Source organism: Centroberyx affinis, unplaced genomic scaffold, assembly GCF_046629955.1.
Source record: "Centroberyx affinis isolate AG114_WGS23_722 - 3 ecotype Tasmania unplaced genomic scaffold, CSIRO-AGI_Caff_v1 ptg004751l_1, whole genome shotgun sequence".
Taxonomy (NCBI): domain Eukaryota; kingdom Metazoa; phylum Chordata; class Actinopteri; order Beryciformes; family Berycidae; genus Centroberyx; species Centroberyx affinis.
In genome coordinates, this window is record NW_027282300.1 from 240984 (window position 1) to 267408 (window position 26425).

General features: G+C 44.6%; 3 protein-coding genes across 3 annotated transcripts; 1 reads left to right on the forward strand and 2 right to left on the reverse strand.

The window, feature by feature from the left end:
- Positions 1-5030: 5030 nt before the first annotated feature.
- cryba1l1 (crystallin, beta A1, like 1) lies at positions 5031-6860 on the reverse strand. The gene is made up of 5 exons (XM_071545025.1): positions 6786-6860; positions 6433-6551; positions 5841-5982; positions 5529-5671; positions 5031-5178 (listed from the first exon to the last, which is right to left on the reverse strand). Exons 1-5 carry the CDS (start codon positions 6858-6860, stop codon positions 5031-5033), a joined length of 627 nt encoding a protein of 208 aa, XP_071401126.1.
- Positions 6861-8779: 1919 nt separating this feature from the next.
- Positions 8780-10347, forward strand: LOC139665951 (beta-crystallin B1-like). Its single transcript, XM_071545014.1, has 6 exons — positions 8780-8810; positions 9058-9155; positions 9298-9416; positions 9647-9779; positions 9901-10043; positions 10176-10347. The coding sequence occupies exons 2-6, from the start codon at positions 9063-9065 to the stop codon at positions 10345-10347; spliced, it is 660 nt and encodes a 219-aa protein (XP_071401115.1). The 5' UTR covers positions 8780-8810; positions 9058-9062.
- Positions 10348-12919: 2572 nt separating this feature from the next.
- On the reverse strand, positions 12920-22453 carry cabp2b (calcium binding protein 2b). The gene is made up of 6 exons (XM_071545015.1): positions 22409-22453; positions 19475-19505; positions 19200-19334; positions 13493-13602; positions 13115-13262; positions 12920-13006 (listed from the first exon to the last, which is right to left on the reverse strand). Exons 1-6 carry the CDS (start codon positions 22451-22453, stop codon positions 12981-12983), a joined length of 495 nt encoding a protein of 164 aa, XP_071401116.1. The 3' UTR covers positions 12920-12980.
- Positions 22454-26425: the final 3972 nt, after the last annotated feature.

Here is a 26425-nt window from a genome sequence, read left to right on the forward strand (position 1 = left end):
AAGGGCTGATGGTTCCAGTTATGAAAAGGGTGAGGTGCTCATTCAGCAGCCGCGGGGAGAGGGAGAACTCAGCAAGATACTGGACCACTTCCTGATGTCCTTTGAGCAACAGGTTGCCAATTGTAGTGCTGGTGAAGAGATGGATGGGCAGAGCTACACGCAGGCTAGCCAGCCACAGCCCTACACCGTCCTCAGGCAATACAATGAAACCCCAACCCAGACCACAACCCCTCACACCTCTCATGTAGAGCACACACACTCGCCCCATCCCCCACAGGCTGTCACACCTTGTGCGCATACACCCAACCCAGCCGTATACACTCAAACTCCTCCTTTACTTTCGCCTCTAATAAACACTGCACAGGCCCCTCCAGTCAGTACTGTTCGGCCCCGCAGCCACCGTATGGTCGTAAACAAGAGGGAGGAAAAAGAGGACAGGATCCTGACAAGAAGCCAATGCAGAGAGAGAATGGGCAGTCCAGAGGAAGCATCAGCTGTCAAACTGACCGAACTGCTACAGAGAGAAAAATCGCACCCCAAATCCCCACCAAGCCATACGCAGCCATGCAAGGCTTCTACCTCTGGTGCTGTTTCTAGTGTTCCTACTAGTTCTCTTGAAACTACGTTTCCCCACGAACAGCCCAAGGCACCCGGGGAAGTCAGAAGACCAAGCAGACAGCTGTCCAAGAGAAGAAAGTCACGGAGACGATTTTCGGTGAGGAAGCCTGTGGGCAAAAGTGACACAAAGACCAATAGCGTATGTGACGAAGGAGGCGAGGTTGCACAGTGGCCACAGCAGATGCCTGTGGTGACGCTGGAGAGGAGCGTCCCACTGCCAAGGGCGGAGACTGAAGTTGCATCCCAGGAGTTCAAGTGTCCGAGTCTGGAAGCCAAGGTGAGAAACTCCTCTACCTACTCTCTACTGTTGTCTGCTGTCATTTTTGCACATTACAGTCAAGCAAAAGAGTTATTTATGTATGACAATGATGATAATTCATATTAATACGGAGGGGAGAAACTGGATTGCACCAGCCACTAAATTGCACCAGAATGTATTAAAAATGTGTTTGATGTATTGTGTTTAACAGAGTCCCACAAAAACCGAGACTGCAAAGACCAGCCCACCATCAGTGAAATACCCACTGAAGAGCTTGCCTGATAAAGACCATCCAGTCAAGAGGTTCAGGAAGAGCTACCCAATCAGGAGTCGGTTTAAGGAAGCGCCTATCACGGTGAGCATTAACCTTTTTCACAATTGGATCTGAGTGCTTGTACAGGTGAAAATAAAAGTGTGTAGCATACTGAGTTGTTAAGTTATTACAGATTGGAGATGCCAAGGACCAGCTGAAGAAAAGGCGATGCAAGAGTCCGAGGGCCACAGTGTCCCCATCTCTGCCGCAACCTGTGCAGCACTGTGGCAGGGATGAAGAAAGAGAGACAAACGGTGATAGACAAAAAACCAAGAGGGTTTGCCTTGAGCACATGGTGCCGACAACCTCTGAACCGCACGCACCCAGCTCTGCATCCGCACCCTCTGTCTCCGAACCCAAAATCAAACTCGAAGAGACAGATCAGAATGGGGAGGAGAGGGGGAATTTGACGGATGAAGAGGAGAGCGGCAGTGAGGACTTGATCGTCGTAGATGGGGACTCCGATGAGACCAGCGACCTGGAGGAAGGTGAAGACGACCGCCGAGAACGAGCAGAGAAGGACCAGCGCCTCACCCACCGCCAGAACCTGCCAGCACTGTCGCATTTTGGCATAGCAAGGCCTGCCATGCTACCGCCTTCACACACAGCCGGAGAGGTCAATCCGGGGTCAACGGGAAGCTGGGAAGAAGAAGAAGAAGAAGAGGAGGAGGAAGGGGAGGAAGTGGATGTGGTCGGAGGGTGCAGCCCCTTCCCTGAACCTCTGCCCATCAGCTGGACAGAGGCATCAGAATCTGGGGAAGAGGAAGAGGAGATTGATGTCATTGGAGGAGAGGTGGACTATGCTTCGTCAGCCAGCCTGCTGTCCTCTCTACTGTGACGAAGGTGAGTTTGTTTAAGGAAAAATCCACACTCAGATACTCTGACACTGTTATACAGTACTGTGCAAAAGTCTTAGGCACCCAAGAGTTTTTATATAAATTGTGTCTTAGATGTTTATTCATTTTTTTCTGCATTAGTGTGTCAGTAGACTGCTCTTTATAGTACATTTTTTGATATTTAGAAACTTTTCATTTAATTATTTTTGAAAGCATCTTTGCTTTACTTTTTTTTCTTTTACACGTGCCTAAGACTTTTGCACAGTACTGTATATCATCAGTCTGTGATGTTCAGTGCATTCCAGGAGTTGTTTTATGATGTTCCAGGAGAAGTGTTGTGCTTTACTTTTCCGGTGTACCCACTTTCCCTTAACCTGCCTCGTCTACTTCTACTTCAGTTAGTGATTTCCTACATTTCCCAGAATGCCCTTCAACAACCCCCAGAGAACATGCCTAACGTGTTCCATCTAACTGTGGGTTATATGGATAGATGGAGAGAGTAATAGCGATAGAGTGAGTTTTTCCATGTTTGGCCACCAAACAGCAAAATGGACCCGGACATCCAAGGTGCATCGCCAATAGCTGTTTTTTAAAATAGTGTTAATGTGTTAAGGGTGTATTTTTCCTTTAATGGTACATACACATGCATAGAGGACATTTGAGCAAAATAACATACAACTTACTCAGCTATAAGAGTATCATGAATAATATGTAGGTTCATCAGAAATGTTTGTGGGTGTTGTTTTCCTAACTGTCTTCTGTCTTCTTCCTGTTTGCCTCCACGTGCAGACAGACTGACAAACAGGTGAGTCAGGGATTTCCTCTCTCCTCTGCTCAGGAAGAGAAGAGCTTAGTGCAAGATATCAGCCATTTGTTCAGACCCAAAGGGATAGACTGTTTCACATGGTGAAGAAAAAGATGTATCGTTCTACATGAAGAAGCTATTGTGAGTTTAATCATCAACACAAACAACAGGACTGATGTGCAGTTATTGAGTTGAGTCTAAAGAATGAACAGTTTTCAAACTGTGAAAGGTGAGAATGGTATTCTTCATTTTTCTCGACTTCTGGGAAATTATTGACAACTGTGAAGTTGTTGCTGTTGCTGTTATGTAAAGAATTGTTAAGTTATTACTGCCAAGTTCAGTAATTTGACACTGTTAAGCAAATATGTTCAGCTTTGACCTCAAACTTTGTTTTAATTGACCAGTGTTGACAACAACACCAGCCCACCGACCAGACACAAGTTAAGGTTTGGAAGAGATTTACTGCAAAAATCAGGTTTAAGTATACTGTCACTGGAATCAAGAGTTTTCATAGTTGTAAATATGACTATGACTGATATATATTATCAGCCTCTGTTGTCAGCTTTTTCTAAATGTTCCACTCTAGAAACATTTTATTTTTTTACTGTAATGTTATGTTTGGTATTTGTTACTGTGTTTGTTCATAGCACTTTTCAGTCTAAGTATCAGATTTCTAGATTAAAGATTTTCCTCCCACTTGAATTGAATCAGTTGTATTGTTTAGACTGTTAATAATGTAATATAAACTATATGTACTATTTTGTTGTGACTGAAAAGGGTGTAGGTTTCATTCAAACTTTGATGGGGACACTCTGGATCAAACTCTGGACAGAAAATCACACTGATATACTGTTGGCATAGCCATAGCCTAAATGCAACTGTTTTCCCTCACTTCTGCAAGATCTAAACAAAATATACAAAAGAACATTATGAAAATTTGAAAAAAAATCAAATAAAATATTAAATTTGAGGAGAATTATTGGTCAAGGTGAAATGCGTTGTCAATCTGGACCCCTGATCTGAAGGGTAAACAATCACATTTTGAAACATGGAAGTATAATTTGTTGCATTTAAAGAAGGTTCAAACAATTCAAACATTCAACAACGAGAAGGGGTCCATTTTTTTTTAAAGGGGAAATGGTGTTTGTGCTTGTGACCAAAACAAACCAGAAAATATGCTTTCCTTCTAAAAATATAGAGTAAATAAAAAAAAAAAATGCTTTTAAGACAAATAATTGGACATATTCCCCATCTCCCCCAAATCTACACCTATGCTTTCCCCTATTACAGTGCAGGCAGTCTGCTTAATTTAGTTTGGCAGACAGATCTTATCACAGCTCAACCATGTGACTGTAGTAACATATTTGGATTCATAAACACACTTAAGGGAAAGTGGACTACCTTCTTTCCTCCTTGTTTGTTGTATTTCTCATTTATTTAAACATGAGGAACTCTGAGGGTTAGAAAAACACTCAAAACCAGGAATTTCCAGCCATGCACTCTCAAGGCAACACAGGCACTTAGCACACCTATAAATAATGGAACAAGAGCATGTGAAGTGAACATGAGTTTATTAGTTATCAACCCGTGGATCAACCTCCTACACACAACAACAACAAAACACATCTGAGCTGCACCACAACACACTCTCTGCCACGCTGCATGCTGCACCGAGGAGAGCGAGTGCAACTGGGGGAGGCGTTTCTCGGACGTGGCGCCATTTTGGAGCCACCTCTCCCCCTCCAACTGGGTTCCGGCACCCTGAAGGGGGAAGCGCTATTCCCAGCCCAGCTTAGGTGAGAGTACAGCGCAGGTGTGTGTGTGCGTGTGTGTGCATAGGTGCTTCTAACCAAGTAAAAAGACACTTGTGTGAGTGTCAGTCATGTCGGCACGTGTCTGTGTGTGTGTGGAGTGTGTGTTTCCCTGTGCTTTAACAGTGCGATATTGTCTCTTATCACACTTTTCGGAGCGGCTGTGAGTCAGTAGTGATGGTAGTGAGTCGGGTCGGGCGGCTGTTGCGGCTTAGGTAGGGTGGGGTGGGGGGTGGGGGGGGGGGGGAGAAGGGGAGGAGAGAGAGTAAGAGAGAGAGGGAAAGAAAGAGAAAGAGAGAGGATGAGGTTGTGGGGTAAAGGGGAGAGGAGAGTTGCTGTCCGGGGGCCGTGGCTCTCACCAGGGCCTCAGTCTCAGCCTTTCCCCCTCTCAGTGCTGGATGCGTCTGATGGACTGGATCTGGGGGGTCTGGCAGTGGGAGCCCCAGTTCCTCCAGTGCTGGTAGTCTCCGCTGTGTCTCTCGCACTCCATGATGTACTGCTGGCCCCTGTAGCCAGGGTACTGGTAGCACACAAAGCTGTGGGAAGGGGCCACACGGGTTAGTGGGACTTATTTTAGGAGTTACATGAGTTATTGTGGCATGTGTGATGGATCAAAGGATTTGTGTTTAGCTTTATTTTTCTGTGTGAGATAAGAATAAGACAAATAGAGTGTGCTGAAGGTAATACAATAAGTAATTATAGCAAAAGAACATATTGAGAAGTATCCAACAGATAAATGAATAAAGATAAAGTGTCTTTGTTGACAGATTTACAGGTTTGAAGCGGATAGTCGAGTCAAGGCTGCACACATCAGGTGCACAGATGGAAGAACAGCCAATCCAGACAGGCAAATATATATAGATCCACCGAGGGAACAGTAACTTACGCGCCACACTGCACATGCATGGAGCCCACTTCAGGCATCATCCAGCCCATGGCCTGCAGGGAGGGGTAGTCGTCACACAGCTCCACACTGCGGCCCATGAAGTTCTCCCTCTCGAAAATCATCATACGGCTGCTGGTGTGGGACTGGAGGAGAGGTGGAGAGAGCGGTGGATCGTCAACAAAGAGACGTTTTTCATTTCTATCTATGAAAGCATACACACTCTTGGACACTGTCTCCTGTTCTGTCTGTCTTCTCTATTTCTTTCTTGCTCTCTTTCTCACACAGGTAAAAAGAGACGGGGGGTGTACTCACAGCACAGTAGATGGGGCGCAGGGACATGAGGCGCTCCACGTGGTAGGAGAGGGAGCCGCTGTAGGCGTCCCAGTGGGGGTACTCACCCCTCTCCAGGATGAACTGCTGGCCCTGGAAGTCATGGTGCTCGAAACCCACCCAGCTTTACAGAGAGAGAGAGAAGAGAGAGAGAGGACGGGGAGAAGACAGAGGGTTTTACATGTTGATCCACAGACATCACTTTATATCCATTTGAAGAGTTTCGTTCCAAAATGAGATATATGACATTTTAAATAAGCAGCGCCTGGTCTCACAAATAATGGCTAGAGGGATTGCAGCTAAATTAGAGATATTGAATGATGAACCTCAGTGGTTTTGTTCCCAAAAACCTTAAAAACCATGCACTGAATGTACAAAATATTAGGGACTTTTTTTCAAAGCTTAAAAATCCTTCTCTAACTCGTCTGCTTCTCTCTCCTGCTTTGTGGTTGGTATAGATTTAATAAGGAAAATTAATAATGATAATGCCTTCATGCCTGCATTCAAGAAAAGAGCAAGCCTCCCTGATATTTTGTACATTCTGTGTACTTGGTGCCATTTTGTCACTACTTACGATCCACTCTCCACCCTGATGGAGCGGATGTTGTCCAGGCCGCACTCCTGGATGTTGCAGCACTCGGAGGTGAACTCCTGGCACTTGCCCTGGAAATGCTCCTGCTCAAACACAGTCACCTGGAGAGACAGGGCGAGGGGAAGAAGAATTAGGAGGAATAAAAGAAGGAGCAGGAAAATTGAGGTGGCATAGTTTCTTCTTTACCTCTGAGTATCAAGCAGGGATACACAGAAATCATAAATGTAAGCCATGGTATAAATGTTCTCACATAGGCTCATCCAAATTTTGGAATGATATATTCACAATATGGGGAGTGTGTTGCTGGGTGTGCAGTCAGGAGTGTGTTTGTTTACCTTGAAGAAAGGAGCCATGCCCATCCCCGAGTTGATCAGTGGCTGCATCATTGGGGACCTTGTAGTTCTGTACATCTTTCCTCCTGAGGGGGCAAGTGAGGGAGGAGGGAAGGAGGGAGGGAAGGAGGCAAGGAGGTAGGGGAATGGAGAGAAAATATCCTTTAGACACTGTACAAACACCTCAGCTGTTTCAACCATTCAACAAAGTAATATTCTTATTTTGCATGATTTAAAAAAAAAAAAAGTATAAAATATGACAGTGTTCAACTTCATGCCAATCAAAGCTATAAGAGGAATCTCACATAAATCTCAAACTATTAGGCGTCATGCATGGAGCCATAAGACTTTTTCCAAATTCATAAAAATCTGCCATGAAAACAAAACAAAAAAACAGTGGGGGCTGGTCTAAGTGCATTTAATTTATTGATAAAAATAGCTTTAATATCTCACTAATAAAGTGAAATCACATCACAGAAACAAATCTATTAACAATCAATGTGTTGTACAGGTGGTTCAGAATATTTCGTGCTTTTGTTGATTTTCAATTGCAAGCGTTAAAGCTCCTTGAGTAAGCCCAAGCCCAGCAGCATCTGTCTAGCCTAGCTGTCCCTGACTGGTGTTGAATGCAGAGTTGCAGCCTTACCTAGATTGGCACTTATTGGAAGAGCTGGGGAATGGTACGCGCCTACCGCCTTTCTCGCGTAGAGCTTTGAGAGAACCTGGCGCTTCAGTTTTATACCGGCGGCCGGGGGAGCGCGCCTGCCCGTGCGCGTCCGCGAGGCGGGTCGGTGGACTAGCTCGGTCCATTCGCTACAGTGGCAGCGAAGCGCGCTCCCGGCGTTCCTGCATGGTCGCTGTATCCTGCCCCACCGGCCAGCTCAGCAGATCCTATAGAGCGCCGGTCCCGTCTGGAACAAAAGCGCTCCGGTATGTTCGGGCCCCGGTCAGCAGTCCGGCCTGTGTCCAGGCACAAAGGGCCGGGATAGCGGTGGAGAATGTGGGGATTAACGGCGGAGCAGAGGCACCGCTGGGGGACAGAGAAGTGGATAGTGGGGTGCGTCTATATGAATGTATAGAAATATAAAACAGCAAGTAAAAGTCTAATTTTTCCCTCTTTCACACAATGGGATCCCATTGTCACCAAACGTTCGCGCGCGCGCGCCCACGTGAGCGCGCACATACACTCTCGCGCCAGGTTGCACGCACACGCACGCACACCTATACGTACACACATACACAGGTGTATGGGTTACCATGGTGACAAATTTGGGGTGTCAGTGATTTATGTATCAAACGCCTCCATGTTGCCCTGAATGTAAAGCTCACCTGCTAACAATAACTGGATCAATGTAATAGCGTGGAACATTTTTCTTGTATTACACAATATCACACCTGAGCCAGATGATCAGAACTGTCAGAATGTTTGTCATGCCATACTTTTCTATAACCACAATCAAATAATTCATGTTACTTTGTACAATGCACATTATCAATACATGTCATTTCTATGTGTGATCAAGCATGGGGGAATCATCTTGTGATCTTTAATATGAAGCATTCCTGCATTAAAGTATCTGAAATGTAAGACTAAAAGTACTGTGATTTAAGATAGACTAACTACAACAAGAAGCCCTATCTACAGTAATCACTGTGAGATGGACAGTATGATTAAAATCCCTCTCCTATCATAAACCCAAAATATCAAACCATATTCCATGTTTTCTCATTGATTTTGAACTATGAGTTCAGGACCATCTGCCCGTGTCTCTAAGACTTGTGTTTGTCACTGGACCTCAGTCTCCTCTCCAGCTTCTGCCACTCCTCCTCTACCACTCCCCTCCCCTCTGTCTGTCCCTCTCTGATGATGTGGGGTTTCTTTTGTCTCGTGCCTCTGACCTCAGCAGGTTTGTTTCTCTCTCTCTAATCCCTCTCCTCTGGGCGCCAGCGTATAAAAGGGAGGGGCGCACTCCGAGCCGCACACACTCTCTGAGTGAGGCTCGGTATAGGCATCACACACACATTCAGGTAAGGTACACATACACACACATACACCTGCGGGTATGCACAGGTGGTAGTGGGGCAGATTACATCGAGATAGATCATTCAGTCTACTTAGTTTTTCATGTCTCCATTATTGGCCTTTCCTCCATTTCTGATTTCTTCTACTTTTCTTCTTCTACCTCTCATCCATTTCTTTACACCATCACGCCAGTTGAATTTGTCACAACTCACCCCTCTTTTGGTGTCTCTTTTTTTCTCTCTTTCCACCCAGCAATCATGTCTACTGGAGATAAGACCAAGGCTGCTTCCCAGACCGACGGGAAGGCTGCCCAGAGCAAGAAGTCCGAGATGGGCATGATGGCCTACAAGGTGGGTGGCTCTCACATGGGACTCCTGCTTCACAAAGAGATAAAAGTGGCTCTTACTACATCGACATATACTCTAATTCTACAATATCGTGGAGCCTTATCTTTGCTGTACTGACTCTCCTGTGTGCTTCTGCTCCCGCCAGATGTACGTGTTCGACCAGGAGAACTTCCAGGGTCGCATGATCGAGATCAGCAACGAGTGCATGAATGTGTGTGAGATGGGCATGGACCGCGTGCGCTCTCTGCGCGTTGAGTGTGGACCGTAAGTCTAAGGATATTCTAAATTTGGTTCAGAGGCTGTATTATTAGTGAATAAAAGTCACTTTCACATAAGGAAGGTGCTGTAGCATTATGCAAAAGCTCCACTGGCTGCTGTTGATCGTGAAGAGAACGTATGATGGAGTGGATAGAGTGCGTTCTCGCGTTACCCTGATGGCTTTGCATGGATAGTACGTAATACAAAATAATAACGCCGTCTCCTCTCACCTCCAGCTTCGTGGGCTTTGAGCAGATGAACTTCTGCGGTGAGATGTACATCCTGGAGAAGGGAGAGTATCCCCGCTGGGATTCCTGGAGCAACTGCCAGAAGAACGACTACCTGCTGTCCTTCAGGCCCGTCAGGATGGTAAAAACCACACTCCTCTGCTCCTGCTCTCTACACCATCCTTCTCAAATTCTCTCTTTCCCCTTCTCTTTCTTCCAAGCCCCTTCACTAAACCCAATGTTTCTTTCTCTCTCTGTCCCAGGATCCTGAGAAGCACAAGATCTGCCTGTACGAGGTCGGAGAGTTCAAGGGCCGCAAGATGGAGATCATGGACGATGACGTTCCCAGCATGTTCTCCTACGGCTTCACCGATAGAGTGGGCAGCATCATTGTCAGCTGCGGAACGTGAGTGGCTGCTATCATTGACACAGATAAAGTTTGCAATGGTGGAAGCTGAAGCATCAGCACAGAACTAGAATAAGTTCAATGTAAGTACACACAAAAAAGACTGACATGGTTCCTCTTTTCTGTCTGCAGCTGGGTGGGATACCAGTTCCCCGGATACCGTGGTAGCCAGTACCTGCTGGAGAAGGGCGACTACAGGCACTTCAACGAGTACGGTGCCCGCCATCCCCAGTTCCAGTCCGTGAGGCGTATCCGTGACATGCAGTGGCACCAGCAGGGCTGCTACACCATGGCCAGCAAGTGAGGCTCAGGGAAGGAGAGGAAGAGAAAGAGCGGAAGCGAGGGAGAGGGGCGGAGGAAGAGGGAAAGGGGGAGGATGTCTGAGGCCTTACCTCAATACTTTAAAGGGTCTTTGATCTGACACAGCGAGGGGGAAGGGGTGAGGATCTCGACCCACCTCTGATCTGAGAGAACACCTCAACGGAAGGAGCAGCTGGAGCAGGGAAACCACCACACAGCCCTCCATTCCTCTCTATCTCTACTTTTCTCTTTCTCCCCTACGGTCTGACCTTCGCCCCCCACCCCCTCCCCATTCTTCCTTTTTTCGTTCCTCACTTCTTTCCCCTCTGCAGTCCTTTGCAGCACCAAGGAGGGAACAAGACATCTCTTGCTGTTTTACACATGATTCTCGGCTCAGGGTACAATGCACCATGGGAAACTGAGTTTCTAGAGCCCCCTGCCCCCGACTTCCTACCCCTGTGCATTGCACACCCTCTCTGCTGTACAGAATCCTGGCCAAGTTTTCAATAAAAAGGAAAATTTTGATTTCAAGCATGTTGTCTTTGTTACTTATTACCATGATGGCTGAAAAGGGAGTGGAAAATGCTCTTAATCTTCGTGAAAAATCAAGGAATTTAATAAATTATTAAGATGGATGGATTTTGAAAAAGCATGACAGATTGGAATTATGGAAAAGAGGAAAGGAAATTAAAGTCATATCTACACTGCTCTCAGTGTCAGACCCTCCTTCAGCATGTCCCTTCACTCAAACTGAACCCAGACTTTATGGACCAAACTGTTCCTTTCATTGGACTTCTTGGATCAAAATGTATTTGTGAAAATGGTAGCTACAATAGCTACAAGCAAATAAGCGATCCTGTCCTGTCACCTCTGCCAACTGGGTTCTTGTACTAAACTTTGCATAGTCAGCTACTAAAATCCAGTGGGCAAAAAGGCAGAAAAAACGCTGCATATGTCAAATATTTCACTTGTTTCAAGAATTTTCTAGAAAGAATTTTGTAGAAAATCTGTGACATTATCTTGAAACTCAAACTAGAGATAACTCACTAGTATCACAATAATGTCACTTGATTCAAGAGAATTTTTGAAACTTGTTGATTTGCAGTGGAAACAAATGAAATTATCTTACCCCACCGGCAGATTCTTTCACCTGTTTTACAAAAATTCAGATTTTAAGACTCAATACTACAGACTTGATGACTTGTTATGATGTAATATTCTTGGAGGTCAACTCATGGCACGAAGCAACATCTCCAACCCCAAACAATGCCATCCATTAAACATGTTCATCAAACCAGTGTGGGTAGGTCTAGTCGAGTGAACAGCACCCAAATTCCCTTCAAGTTGCTTCATGCGTTCTCAGAGTGAAGATACGCAGCAGTAAACACACTCTTGTGCCAAGTTCGCTTGCTATAAATCCCAAACTTTATACAGATGTTTGTCTATAGGCGTCGTTAAACACATAGTTTATAGGCTACATGAGGCCCTGGATACTTGCTCTAGTAGTGAATGCATGAAAGAGTTATTTTTCTTTCTAATACAATAATGTAGGGACTGCTGTGTCTAAATATTGTCATTTACTGGTGATGAATTTGTTACCAATGTGATGCATTGTCAGCAACTTTCTTCGCATTGTTTACTTGGAATCATTTCACATTTTCAATTTTGCAGTTTTTATTAAAAAAGAGAAGAACATCACATTTTACAAACAAGGAGTTACACTCAAAAGACAAACATAAATATATCAAAAATACATCTAAAAAAACACAAGATCATAAATATTGTCTATGAAGCCTCTGATATGTTTTAGAGCTGCTCAAATGCCCGATCTCCGTGGCGCAGCTTGAGCCTAGATTTGTGCAATCATGTTTGTAAGTTAGTTTGTAAGCCCCAAACAAAGCAATTTTTTCCCCCCTTCTTTCTTTTATAAAAATATCATTATAAAATGCACGCTCCTGAGAGCAGATGAAGAATGTTCACTACAGTGTAGTGTGTCTTGTCCAGCAGGTACATCATGTCTGTCTGTCTCTGTCTGTCTGTCTGTCCGTCTGTCTGCCTGTCAGTCTGTCTGTCTGTCTGTCTGTCTGTCTGTCTGTCTGCCTGTCAGTCTGTCTGTCTGTCTGCCTGTCAGTCTGTCTGTCTGTCAGTCTGTCTGTCTGTCTGCCTGTCAGTCTGTCTGTCTGTCAGTCTGTCCGTCTGCCTGTCAGTCTGTCTGTCTGTCAGTCTGTCTGTCTGTCTGCCTGTCAGTCTGTCTGTCTGTCAGTCTGTCCGTCTGCCTGTCAGTCTGTCTGTCTGTCTGCCTGTCCGTCTGTCCGTCTGTCTGTCTGTCAGTCTGTCCGTCAGTCTGTCCGTCAGTCTGTCCGTCTCTCTGTCTGTCTGTCAGTCTGTCTGTCTATCTGTCTGTCAGTCCGTCTGTCTGTCTGTCTGTCTGTCTGTCAGTCTGTCTGTCTGTCAGTCTGTCTGTCTGTCTGTCTGTCTGTCAGTCTGCCTGCCAGTCTGTCTGTCTGTCTGTCTGTCTGTCAGTCTGCCTGCCAGTCTGTCTGTCTGTCTGTCTGTCTGTCTGTCTGTCTGTCAGTCTGCCTGCCAGTCTGTCTGTCTGTCTGTCTGTCTGTCTGTCCATCCTGACATCTGGACTGGTCAGCGTGACATCATCCGCACAAATTCTGTGAAAAAAGAAGAGAAAGGAGAGAGAGAGGGATTTATTTATAAAAGCACAAATGGGCGGACAGACACTCACTCTCTCTCTCTCTCCCTCTCTCTCTCTCTCTCACCCTCAAAGTCCACCAAGCCATCTCCGTTGAGGTCAACGTCTCGGAGGATCTCATCTATCTCTCTGTTGGTCAGCTGTTCCCCCATCAGCTTCTTCATGGCCTCCCGCAGCTCCGTTATACTGATCTGACCGTCCCCGTTAGAGTCAAACTGGGGGGAGGGAGAGAGAGAGAGAGAGAGAGAGAGAGAGAGAGAGAGAGCGCTTTAAAGAAATGCTTAAATAAAAAACAAGACTATTTTACAGTGAGTGAGATAAAAATACTTTGACAAAATCTCTCATTAAAGCTGGAATGCTTTAGAAGTCAGACTGGTGGACACACACACACACACACACACACACACACACACACACACGTACACACACACACTGAGCTTCCCACCTCTTTGAACGCGTCTCTGAGCTCTTTGACTCCGATCATATCTGCTGTCTCTGCCAGCATCTTGGGTCCCATCAGCTCCACGAAGTCCTCAAAGTCCACTTTACCGCCACCTGCAGGACACACGGATACACACACACCCACACACACACACACACACACCCACACACACACACACACACACACACACACACACACACACACACACACACACACAGACACAGTACACATGCTGTCAAGTCACTATTCAGGTGGGATGTGTTTTCCTGCTGCTAGATGGTAAATTTAATCACTGAATCTAAATTGATGAGTCATGAAGGTTGGTGGAAAATACACAGACAGCAAATTGGACAGAATTTTCCATGCTAATACAAATTCCCATGATGTCAGATGTTTGTTCCTGCTTTCTAATTTTCAGTCAATCCCCCCTGATGTGCACACCATCTCTATGAATTTAAAACACCCTCATTGGATGTTAATGTGCTGTTGTAAGTGCTGTTGTGCTCCTACTGTGCCCTTTAAATCCATAAACAGGACAGGACGGATTACAAAAGAACATTTTGACTGAGAAGCTATTCTATTCTATTCTATTCTATTCTTTGCAAAAAAGCCCAATGCTGTTTCACCTGTTCTCAAAATTATTGAAAGATATATTAAGATCATTTGAGAGATTTGTTGAATTGTTGAAACAAGTTATTTTGCATTGTAAAATCATTTCAAAGAGTCAAAGTCAAAGTGTTTTTATTTATCAAATGCACAGTATAACACAAGGTCATTCTGAACAATGAAATTCTTAGGACAATGGCAAGCAACAACTATGTAGTAGGCATAAAAAACAAATATATCAAATATTAAATTGTTAAAAAGGGTTACAAATAAAGACAAAAATAACAAAAATATACATAGTAGAAGAACATTAGCAGCAGTTCCAGAGCTAGTAAAGATAGTTAATATGGACAGTAAGAATAAGAGTAATAAAATATTATAAATATAAAGTGTAGGAGTGCCAATGGATATGTACAATATTTTTTGGTGTTGTACATTTAATGAACATAGGAAGTGTCAAGAGCATACATTGAGGTGATCATGTGATCAAAGTGATCACTGAGATTAATGTTGCTGGTTGAGAAGCCTGATGGCCTGGGGGAAAAAACTGTTTGTGAGTCTGGTAGTCTGTGCCTGGATGCTCCGGTAACGTCTACCAGACGGCAGCAGCGAGAACAGTCCATAGCCTGGGTGGCTGTAGTCTTTTATGATTTTCCGTGCTTTCCTGAGGCATTGTATATTGTATATGCTTTGCACGGAGGGGAGGTGGCAGCCAATGATGCGCTCCGCTGTCTTCACTACCCTCTGGAGGGCCTTACGATCAGCAGCGGAGCAGCTGCAGTACCAGGTAGTAATGCAACCAGTGAGAATGCTCTCAACAGTGCACCTGTAGAAGTTAGTGAGAGTTTTGACAGACATTCCAAACTTCTTGAGTCTCCTCAGGAAGTCTGTTCTTGAAAGGTGCTATATAAATAAACGTATTATTATTATTATTATAGGCGCTTTTGGGCAGTTTTTACTGCCGCGTCCAATTGCCTGGAGCAGGAGAGGTCATCATTGATGAACACACTGAGGAACTTGAAGCAGGAGACTCTCTCCACTTCAGCTCCATCGATGTGAATGGGGGTGTGACCTCCCCCCTGTCGCTTCCTGAAGTCCACGATCATTTCCTTAGTCTTGCAGATGTTGAGAGAGAGGTTGTTGTCCTGGCACCATGTTGTCAAGGCGCTGACCTCCTCTCTGTAGGTGGTCTCATAGTTGTTGGAGATGAGACCCAGGATGGTGGTGTCATCTGCAAACTTAAGGATGGCGTTGGAGCTGTGCGTGGCCACACAGTCATGCGTGAACAGGGCGGACACTAGGGGGCTGAGTACGCAGCCCTGAGGGGCTCCGGTGCTCAGGGTCAGTACAGAGGAGGAGAGGTTACCCATTCTCACCACCTGGGGTCTGCCCATCAGGAAGTCCAGGATCCAGTTGCAAAGGGAGGTGTTAAGACCCAGGACCCTGAGCTTGGGAGCGAGCTTAGCGGACACAATTGTGTTGAATGCCGAGCTGTAATTTATAAACAGCATCCTTACATATGTGTTACCCTTATCCAGGTGGGAGAGGGCGGTGTGCACTGTCAGGGCGATGGCGTCGTCCGTAGATCTGTTGGGGCAGTATGCGAAGGGGGTCCAAGGTGTCAGGAAGGGAGGAGCAGATGTGGGTTCTGACTAGCCGCTCAAAGCACTTCATGATGATAGAGGTCAGTGCTACAGGGCGGTAGTCATTCAGGCAGGTGATGGAAGGTTTCTTTGGTACGGGGACAATGGTTGTCTGTTTGAAGCAGGTGGGGACTGCAGACTGGTCCAGAGAGAGGTTGAATATAGAGGTGAATACCTCCGCTAGCTGGTTGGCACACTCTCTGAGGACACGGCCTGGAATGCCATCTGGCCCTGATGACTTCCGAGGGTTAACTCTTTTAAAAGCTCTCCTCACGTCAGCCGTAGATAGGGACAGAGTGCAGTCATCCTGGTCCTCAGCTAGCCTTACAATAGGGATGGTGTTGCTCGCCTCAAACCGTGCGTAGAAGGTGTTGAGCTCGTTGGGAAGAGAGGCGGCGGGATGGGCATCACTGCTATTTCTCCCTTTGTAGTCTGTGATGGAGCACAGTCCACACCACATGCGTCTGGGGTCAGAACTGTCGTAGTTAGACAACTTGTCTCTGTAGGCTCTTTTGGCATCCCTGATGGTTTTCCAGAGGTCGTATCTGGACTTTCTCAAGGCCTCCAGGTCCCCAGAGCTATAGGCAGAGGACCGTGCTCTGAGTTTAGCACGGACATCACCATTAACCCAGGGCTTTTGGTTGGGGAAAGTCCTAACATTGACTCTCGGGACGACATCATCAATGCACTTGGAGATGTAGGCTGAGACAGAGTCTGTGTATTCATCAATGTCCCCATCAGCTGCAACACAGAACATCTGCCAGTCTGTGGTTTCAAAGCAGTCCTGGAGAGTGGCAATGGATTCCTCACTCCAGTGTTGAAATGCCTGAAAAAATGATTTTTCCTGTTTTAGACATTGTCTGTAGGTTGGGAGGAGAGGAATGGAAGTGTGATCCGCCTTACCAAAGGCAGGGCGGGGGAGGGGTTTATAGCTGTCCCGTAGTTGAGAATAACAATGGTCCAGAGTCTGATCACCACGGGTAGGAAAGTTAATATGCTGGTGATATTTAGGCAAAACTTTCCTCATATTAGCCCTATTGAACTCGCCAACAACAATAGAAGCTGCCTCAGGGTGAGCGTTCTCCAGTCCATTAATCACTCTGTAAAGGTCCTCTAGCGCTAGCGTTTTATCCGCCTGCGGGGGTATGTAGACTGCTGTGATTATAGCGGAGCTGAATTCCCGAGGGAAGTAGAAGAGATGGACTTTTATAGTTAGGAGCTCCAGGACTGGTGAGCAGTGTTTTGTAAGTACTGCTATATCCGAACCCCAGCAAGAGTTAACCATCATGCAGACCCCACCGCCTCTGCGTTTACCTGACTCCGTAGTTCTGTCCTGCCGGTAGATGGAAAATCCAGTAGGGGTAACGGCCGAATCAGGTACCATCGGGTCCAGCCAGGTCTCAGTAAACGCTAGCACGCAGCAGTTCGCAATGTCCCGCTGGAAGTTAATCTGTGCGTGTAGTTCGTCTATTTTATTGTCTAGAGATTGAACATTTGCCAGTAAAATGCTCGGTAACGGCGGATTGCAGTATCTTGTCCGAGATCTGCATAGGATACCGGCACGTTTGCCTCTTCTCTTTCTCCTCCGTCGGCGTATTGGTAAACACAATGGTGGCAAGCCAAAGGAATCGCAGCACGTACTCCGGTAAGTTCAGGAAAAGTCTGTGTCCAGTGACGAGCAAATTTCCAAAAGTGCTTGTCGATCATACTGTATGAACGACAGTGCAGTACGTTCAAAAATAAAAACAATACAGATAATAATAAACAAAAAACTACGAGTTGAATGCGGAGCCATTGTCAGTGCGACCTTCCTACGGCGCACCGGTAAGGTCCCCTCACTAGCAGATTGTTTCATTTGTTTAAAGAAAAACTGGATTTCAAGATAAACTGGATTTCAAGACTCATCACACTTTGTTCTGTTCTGCTCTGTTCTGTTTTTCCAGGGGTTTTTGCTCTGTTCTGGCACAGCCCAGCCGAGGCCAATTCAGATCAGGCAGTCAGTCAGTCAGTCAGTCAGTCAGTCAGTCAGGTGACGCTTAGTGAGATGTCACTTCGTGAGATGGCCTCTAGAGGGCGTCTTTGTCTAAGAGATGGCCTTTTGCCTATGGACTAAACGCCCCATTCAGTCCCATACTGATAATGCCATTTTGGATCCCACACAGAGCCACAATCTTCGGCATCAATTTACAGACATCCATATCTTCTGCTGTCCTGCAAACCTTAACGGTAGGTCGTTAACGTTATTACCAGTGGTATTCAAGTGATGTTGGTGGAATAGGTAATTTAACCGCTAAATGTGTCACGCTATCTGAGCATTGCTCCCACACACAATGAGCCTCGCTCTCTACCGTTGATTTACATACATCAACATCTTTAGCTGCCCTACAAACCTTAACGGTAGGTAACATTATTACCTGTGGTATTTAAGTTACGTGAGTAGACTTAAATAATTCAGCCAACAACGGTGATGACCAAATTAGCATATTGACCAAAACCTATGTGATAATGGGAAGGGAAAAGACTGTAAGCCACATGGATATATGATATGATGGCTATTCTGTGCACTTAAAAGAAAGACAACAGGCTCATATTCAGTTAAACTTCATGGAACAATAACATCTACAGAGAGTGTTTCTCCAGGACCAATTGTAGCTTTTAGTATTAATATAATAATAACAAATCCACTTAATCCTGTCGCCACTGGATTTGCCCACCTGGTACCAAAACCTACACACATGCAGTTCTGCTTTTTTCTGTTCTGTTCTGTTCTGTTCTACTCTGTTCGGCTTTGCTCTGTTCTGTTCTGTTCTGTTCTGTTCTGTTCTGTTCTGTTCTGTTCTGTTCTACTCTGTTCTGCTTTGCTCTGTTCTGTTCTGTTCTGCTCTATTGTGTTCTGTTCTGTTCTGTTCTGTTCTGTTCTGTTCTGTTCTACTCTGTTCTGCTTTGCTCTGTTCTGTTCTGTTCTGCTCTATTGTGTTCTGTTCTGTTCTGTTCTGTTCTGCTCTATTGTGTTCTGTTCTGTTCTGCTCTATTATGTTCTGTTCTGTTCTGTTCTGCTCTATTGTGTTCTGTTCTGTTCTGTTCTGTTCTGCTCTATTATGTTCTGTTCTGTTCTGTTCTGCTCTATTGTGTTCTGTTCTGTTCTGTTCTGCTTTGTTCTGTTCTGTTCTGTTCTGTTCTGTTCTGTTCTGTTCTGTTCTGTTCTGTTCTGCTCTGTTCTGTTCTGCTTTGCTCTGTCCTGTTCTGTTCTGCTCTATTGTGTTCTGTTCTGTTCTGTTCTGCTCTATTATGTTCTGTTCTGTTCTGTTCTGTTCTGTTCTGTTCTGTTCTGCTCTGTTCTGTTCTGTTCTGTTCTGTTCTGCTTTATTCTGTTCTACTCTGTTCTGTTCTGTTCTGCTTTGTTCTGTTCTACTCTAGTCTGTTCTTTTCTCTCTCTGTTCCCAGGCTGCTGCTCCACTCACAGATCTGCTGGCTCAGTTCAATGAGCTCCATCTCAGTGGGCATGTAGCCCATCGTCCTCATACACTCCCCCAGGTCCTTATGGCTGATGTAGCCTTTCTTATTCTTATCAAACTCCACAAACGCCTCGCGAAGCTCTGGAAAAAACAAACACAGACACACACACACACACACACACAAACACACACACAGAGCAATATTTAACCATGAGAGGATTTACATTGTTAAATCAGTTCTGGTGCGGTGAAACAGAAACACAGTGAGGAAGTTATCTCACCGTCAATCTCCTCTGGTCTCAGCTCTCTGTCCTATTGGAGGGAACAGTGGGACACATTAGTTTCTCTCTTACAACGGCACAACACACACACACACACACACACACACACACACACAAACATATTCACACATGCATTTATCACACACACAAACACTCCTATCACAAATATTTAGACTGCTCAGTTGTCACGCTCTATGCACACACACTTAATCAGATTTACATACAACCAGCCAAGCATGTAGATTTTAAGGTACAAATAGGATGTTGAATCACAGATGCCATGTTATGAGGAAACACTGTACAGCACAGAAATTATATTCAACTATACACTTCTTTGAGAACTAGAGGAAATGAGAGAAAATGAATTATGAGTGGGAAACTGTTATTTACACATGTATTTGTACATGTAGCTGAGGTGTAAATAGGGCTGTGATGTCTGGCCAACTTTTTGGGTCAATGGAGTTTGGCTTTATATCCCGCAATGGGGATAGGGAATGGCAACTGGAGCCAAACAAATGCCAATAACTGTGAAATAATAGCAAAGTTGGCCAGTTAGTTTCAAAAAAATGCTCATGTATCATGGCTGGGATTTCATTTTTCAATATAATCTGAAAAATGTAATTTATAGTTATATCAGTTATATTAATTGAATAGTACATGCTCTCGTAGTTTTTAAGATAAGTATTAGAAAAACCAATGCAAACACAGTGTAGCTCGAGATGAAGAATCTAAATCTATATGGATTAAATTCTACGGGGCTTTCTGCATTATGATATGAATGGGCGGACAGTTCACCTAACATAAATCACCGTGGTAACCAGATTATTTGTGGGAGGTTGCCAGGCAACATCTGGAGATTAGGAGATTTGGGAGGTTTAGTTGGGAGCGAGACCCTTGGACACATGTCCACTGTTCACATACACGCACACGCACACACACAGTCATACACATATACATGTACTATGTACCTCGTTTGCACATGGTACATAGGTTTGCACGCAAGACCACCCACACCCACACCCACCCCACACACACACACACGCACACGCACACGCACACACACACACACACACACACACACACACACACACACAAACACAATGGTGGCCCCTGCACAGCACAGAGGATGGTTAGGCTAAGTGCTCTGGGGAGAGCACAATAATGGGGTGAAAGCAAATCCTCTTGGATAATTTTTATTTACTATGGCTGGCCTGTTGAAACCCTAGAGTGCACCATGCTACCACTATCCTCCCACTTCAAAGGAGGCACTCAGCTGCCAAAATACCCAATGCCAGTCTTTTTTAACTTGTAAACAGCAGATGTTTGAATGGGACACACCAGCTCACAAACAACCAGGCTAAATAACTAGAATTCATTCCAGTATGTTTCATATGAATGTGTATATATAAGTGCCAAAATAAATGAAATACTTGAGTAAAAGCGGGATACATAGCATATTGAAAGCTGGTGTGATCTGTAAAATAATGAAGCATTCCATCATGCTTAGCGTGTCGCATCCCTCCCACCAGACACATGTAGAATCTATGCCAAGGTGCATTAAAGCTGTTCTGGTGGCTCATGGTGGCCCAACACCCTGTTAAGGCACCCTATATGGGTGTATCCTTTAATTTGGCATTTACCTGTAGTCTATATGTCATACTTGGCAGATGGAAACTTACAGTTCTACTCTGTTAGTTTGGGTCGTCCCAGTGGGAATCAAACCCATAACCTCCACCGTACCTTGTGCTGCACATATTGCGCTACACTAAGCTAGACAATCAATAAGTTTCCATGGAACTGAATTATCGACCCCTTTGAGTCTGTCTGGTGCTGAAGGGATTTGATTGGCTGACCCAGGACGACTGATGCGGTGGAATGACCGGACAGCTGGTGTGCTGATGAAGATGAGGTTTGTGAGAATGCATCATGGGTGTGAATGGATATACCGTGTGCATACTATGTGTATACGTTTACATACGAGCGTCTGTGAAAAGCCCTGTTTAAGGAAGATGCAGGCGGGGCCCACGATGTTTTGCAGCATGTTGCAGTTCTTGACCAGTGCGCCAAAGGGATCCTTGAACTCCTTATCCTCGATCCCCTCATCCTCCTTTCCCTCCGGCTGCAGCCCCTGCTGGCCCACAGCCCCCGCCTTACCCCTGAGGGGGGCAACAGGCCCCTCCTTTGCCCCCTTAGATGCAGATCCAGCCAGTTAGCCCACCACACTGTCTATATGAGCGTCTCATCCACACACAAGACAAAATCAAATCCTCTCAAGGAACCAATGCTGAGATCTATCTTTTCCAGTCATGCAAACATTATACTCTATACGGCTATATGCCTGGACTGTGTAAGCTGCTTATTATTTCAAGGCAATCCACTCACATCAGAGATTATCCTTACCATGAGAAACTATGTTGATCTCTCTCTCTTAACATTCTCTTCATCTATCTATCCCCCTCCAGTCTCATTCTGCTGAGGCTCTGACAGTTAATTCTGCTAAGTGTCCCGTCTACTGACTGACGTCTTGTTGCAGCATTATGTAAGACTCTTACAGTATGAAGTTACACATTGTGTCTTTGATAAAAACTTAAAAACTTACACACATATAGTAAGGAGCTGACTGCCATCAAGGGAAACATTTTGTATCAACAGGCTCCAAACGAATAGTGCAGATATTTCAACAAATATTTTGCTATTTTCTGTATTTTAAAAAAAATCCAAGATGATAAAAAATAGCATCTAGGGATAATATAGTCAAGGCAAGTGGCTAAGGTGTTTTAGTTGAGAACAGAATCATGTAAAAACCACACAAATGCAGACTAGTAAAATCTATACCTACTGTACAGTGAGCAAATCAAAATCACACACAAGCTAAAGTGCAAAGCTCTTATGAGCCACAGTTAAACAAAGAGAGTCTGGGTCAAGCGCTCTTACCTTCTTCATTTTGTCTCTCATGGATGGTTTGGTACAGTTGCCCATTACCTAACCTCCCTTTGCTGGATACCAATCAATCTTACCCTCCCACTCTCCTCCCCCCTGCCTGTTCCCCCTCCCCTCCTCTCTTGCTCTCTCTATCACACTCTTCTCTCTGTCCCTCTCTGTCTGTCTCAGTCTCTTCCTCCCCTCTTTTCTTTCCCTCTTCCTCTGCTCTCCTCTCTCTTGGGATGTCTCAAAGGCCCAGCTCAGGTTTGAGTGCTGCTGAAGTTGGACAAAACCTCTATGGGTGTCCCATGCTGGTTAAGAGCCGCCACATCTGACATCAGAGAGATGAAAAGCAGCTCTAATCCATCCATAGGTGATCCCGCATGACTCCACCCATCCCTATATGATTCCAGGTCAAGAGATGTCGCAAAACAAACCAGCCCCAAAACCAAGCCAACCCAACCTAAACTAGCTCTCTCCTCTGCTGAAAACAGCTACAAAGTCACTCATGCGTCTCTTCCCGGCAATATCACTATCTCTTTCTCTCCACACTCATCAACCCCTTTGTTTAATCCCTCTCTCCCCCCCCTCTCTCTCCGTCGTTCACATGTTGCATCAGCATTTAAAAGACTTCATCTACAGTATGAGGAGTTTTAGAGAGAGTGAGAGAGAATTAGTGGGCATAGACACAAGGGGTTTAATCCCTCCGTTTTAGATTAAAGAGGAAGATGGGGTGGTGAACAGAGAAGGAGAAAGGGATACAGTAAGGAGATTTAGAGGAAGAACAAAAAAAGAGGAAGAAATTAAGTTCATGTTGAGTACAGGCTAAATCCAAAACCAGACAAAAATCTTTTTAGTAAACTGAAATAAATAAAAATACTTATTCACTTTATATACCTCTGACTGCAGGCTGAGTCCGGATGAGTGGTGTGATGAAAACCACTTAATTTTAAATTTAAGTAAGACCAAGGAGCTTATCATTGACTTTAGAAAGAAAAAGGCTGCGGTGACCCCTGTCCTGATTAAAGATGAGGCTATTGAGGTGGTTTCCTATTATAAGTACCTTGGTGTCCTTGTGGATAATAGACTGGACTGGAAAGAGGATACCAGTGCCATCTTTAAAAGGGCCCGGTCCAGGCTGTTTTTCCTCAGGAAGCTCCGGTCTTTTGATGTCAGCAGGTCACTCCTGCACGTGTTTTATCAAAGCATTTTAGCAAGTTTTCTATCTGATGCTGTTCTTTGCTGGGGGTGCAGCTTAAGCTCAGTGGACAGAAACAAGATCAACAAACTGATCAGGAAGGCAGGATCCATTATTGGCTTGACCCCTGACTCGCTAGAAGTGGTCACGGAGCAAAGAATGGGTAGGAAACTCAAGAGTGTTATGCAAAATGAGGATCATCCAATGTACAATGTTTTTTAGCGAACTGAAGAGCTCTTTTAGCGACAGGTTTGTTATGCCCAGGTGCTCTTCAGAGAGATTCAGGAAGTCCTTTGTACCTGCTGTGGTGAAGATTTTTAATGAACATTGTCGCTGACTGTCACTGTTGTTGATGACGATGATGATCTGATGTTGATGTTGATGACTAGGATGGTGGTTGTACTGAGGAGTGTGGTAATGTTGGTGTCCATGAATATGTTGATGTTGATGTCTTATATAACCACTAACATATACTAGTACAGTCACATTGATGTTTGCACTATGTATTATGGTGTTGTGTTCTCCCCTGATTTTGTACTGCCTTGAGATACATGCCTTTTCCTACTGTCCTACCTGTTGTCTGTCCTATATGTATGATGGCACTCAGTTTCCTATTACACTAAGTATTTCGTATCGTGTCGTACTGGAATGTGTAATTGAAACTATAATTTTAGACGAACTGAAATAAAAGTCTTGATTCATGGAAAATATTTTCTAAAAGGAGTGCTTTCTAAAAATATGAATAAGACCGGCATCTACTATCAAGAGACTAAACCACAACTAACAAAGCCTGTCTGAAATCAAAATGAATTATGCTTACTGTAATAGGGAAAGGGAAGGAGAATTGAGAAATGGGCCATATAAAGGAGCTATAGGCAAACACTTTAGATAGCACAGCTGGGCTATCTAAAGTGTTTGCCTATAGCTCCTTTATATGGCCCATTTCTCAATTCCGATTTTCTCAGTGATTAAAGCTGGGCTAAATAGTGATTAAATATATCAAAAAAACAAAAAAAACAAAACGCTAGCAAAAGGGCTTGATTTGCTTTATCACATATTGTCAGTTTTCAGGTGAAAACCTAATCTCTAATTTTGGTGATTTTCATGTTTTAACTTAAACTGAAGGATTACATTCTCTTCCACGGGTTGAGAAAATTCTACAACCCCTGGGCTGATGAAACCCTTTCAAAAACCCCACTGGATAAACTAAATACATGGTGGTCGGGCTAAAAACAAGGCTCTTATTCTTGTTCCTGAAAAGCTGACATTCTGGAGATACAAGGTTTTCACCTGACAACAGCGATATGTCTTCTGTACTTCAAATATTTGAAATGTTTCTCAAATGTATTTTTGCTTTTAGCCTTTACACTGCTGAACCCTAAAACGAATGAGGAAGTAGCATGAGTGAGCTGTGATGCCTCAGTGAGAGACAGCTTACGCAAGACGCCATGAGATCCACAGTGTTCGTGTGTGGCTGTGTTGGTGTGTGTCAGTGCGTCGGTGTCATGTGAGGACACACTTAGTGGGATGTAATGGCCGGTCAGGAGTCAGGGGTCAAAGGTGGCTCGTGCTGCACTCGTCCTCTTATAGCAAAGACTTAGTTAGGCCAAGTTGTCCCAAATTATGACAATATTAAATTCAGAAGCTGAGGTTACAAGTGCAGCGCTAAGTGGTCAGCTGAGCTCGTACATGGCATCTGCCACCAAATCTCTCCGACGGCAGATTTGGCATGCTTGCTTACTACAGTACATCCATATGGAGTGCACAGCTTGCGTGTGTGTGTGTGTGTGTATATGTGGCATGCACAGAAGTAAGTTTTACCCATCACAGATGTCAGATTTTTTACCTCCAAATCTTCCCTGCTAAACTGCTACACACACATATGCATGCATATACATGTATACTGTATGGACACGGTATGGAAACTATGGAAACATGCAGGAACACACTTATGTGTATTGCTGTATTGTAAGACTTTTTTTTTTTTTTAACTTTATTTTAATGAGAAAGTAAATGACAAAAGCACAGGTAGTTGGAATAGCCAGTGTTGTTGTGGGGAAATATGGGGCTGCAGATACTAATAAGTGAAATGTTCAGCCACAGTGAAATATCACTTCGGCACATGGTCACATAGTCCGTGTTGTAGAGTTCATTGATGAGTTTTATGGTCCAATGGATGAAGGTATTTCCATGAAAACAAAATTCCAACTGGAGTGTATCTCTTATCTCCTCCTATGCTTAAATGCACCAGAACAACGTAAATGTTATAAATGAGAAATGTCTTGGAGCTCTTTTGTATTTCTTCAAGTTAAAACCCATCCTTCTCAGAAAAGGGAGCATAAGGAGTCTTACCAGAGGAGCTCATAAACCTTCACGCTCAGCAGGATTATAATGGCAGAGAATGGTATAGTGGGATGGAAGCATGGCCTAAGCTCCGCAAGATGAAACACAACAGTGACATCTAACCTCTCTCTCTCTCTCTCTCTCTCTCTCTCTCTCTCTCTCTCTCTCTCTCTCTCTCTCTCTCTCTCTCTCTCTCTCTGTTGCAGTAAGCAGCAATCCCCACTAGAGGCCAGCTTTGGGCCAGTCTAAGATCTATTTGGCTGCTGCGTCGATGGCCTGCGTCGGTCCACATGAATGGAAATGGTAATGCTCAAACAACTTCTATTTTTAGCCAAACTTTTCAGGCAAACTGAGCCTATAAGCTAAAAGATGCACAGCTTAAGAGCGACCACTCTAAGTGATAACATTACCGGGGAAAAAAATAACTTGGAGACCCTCCTTCAGTGACCATATCCCTCTGTGAAAGGTCAAAATGGGACCTGCTCCCA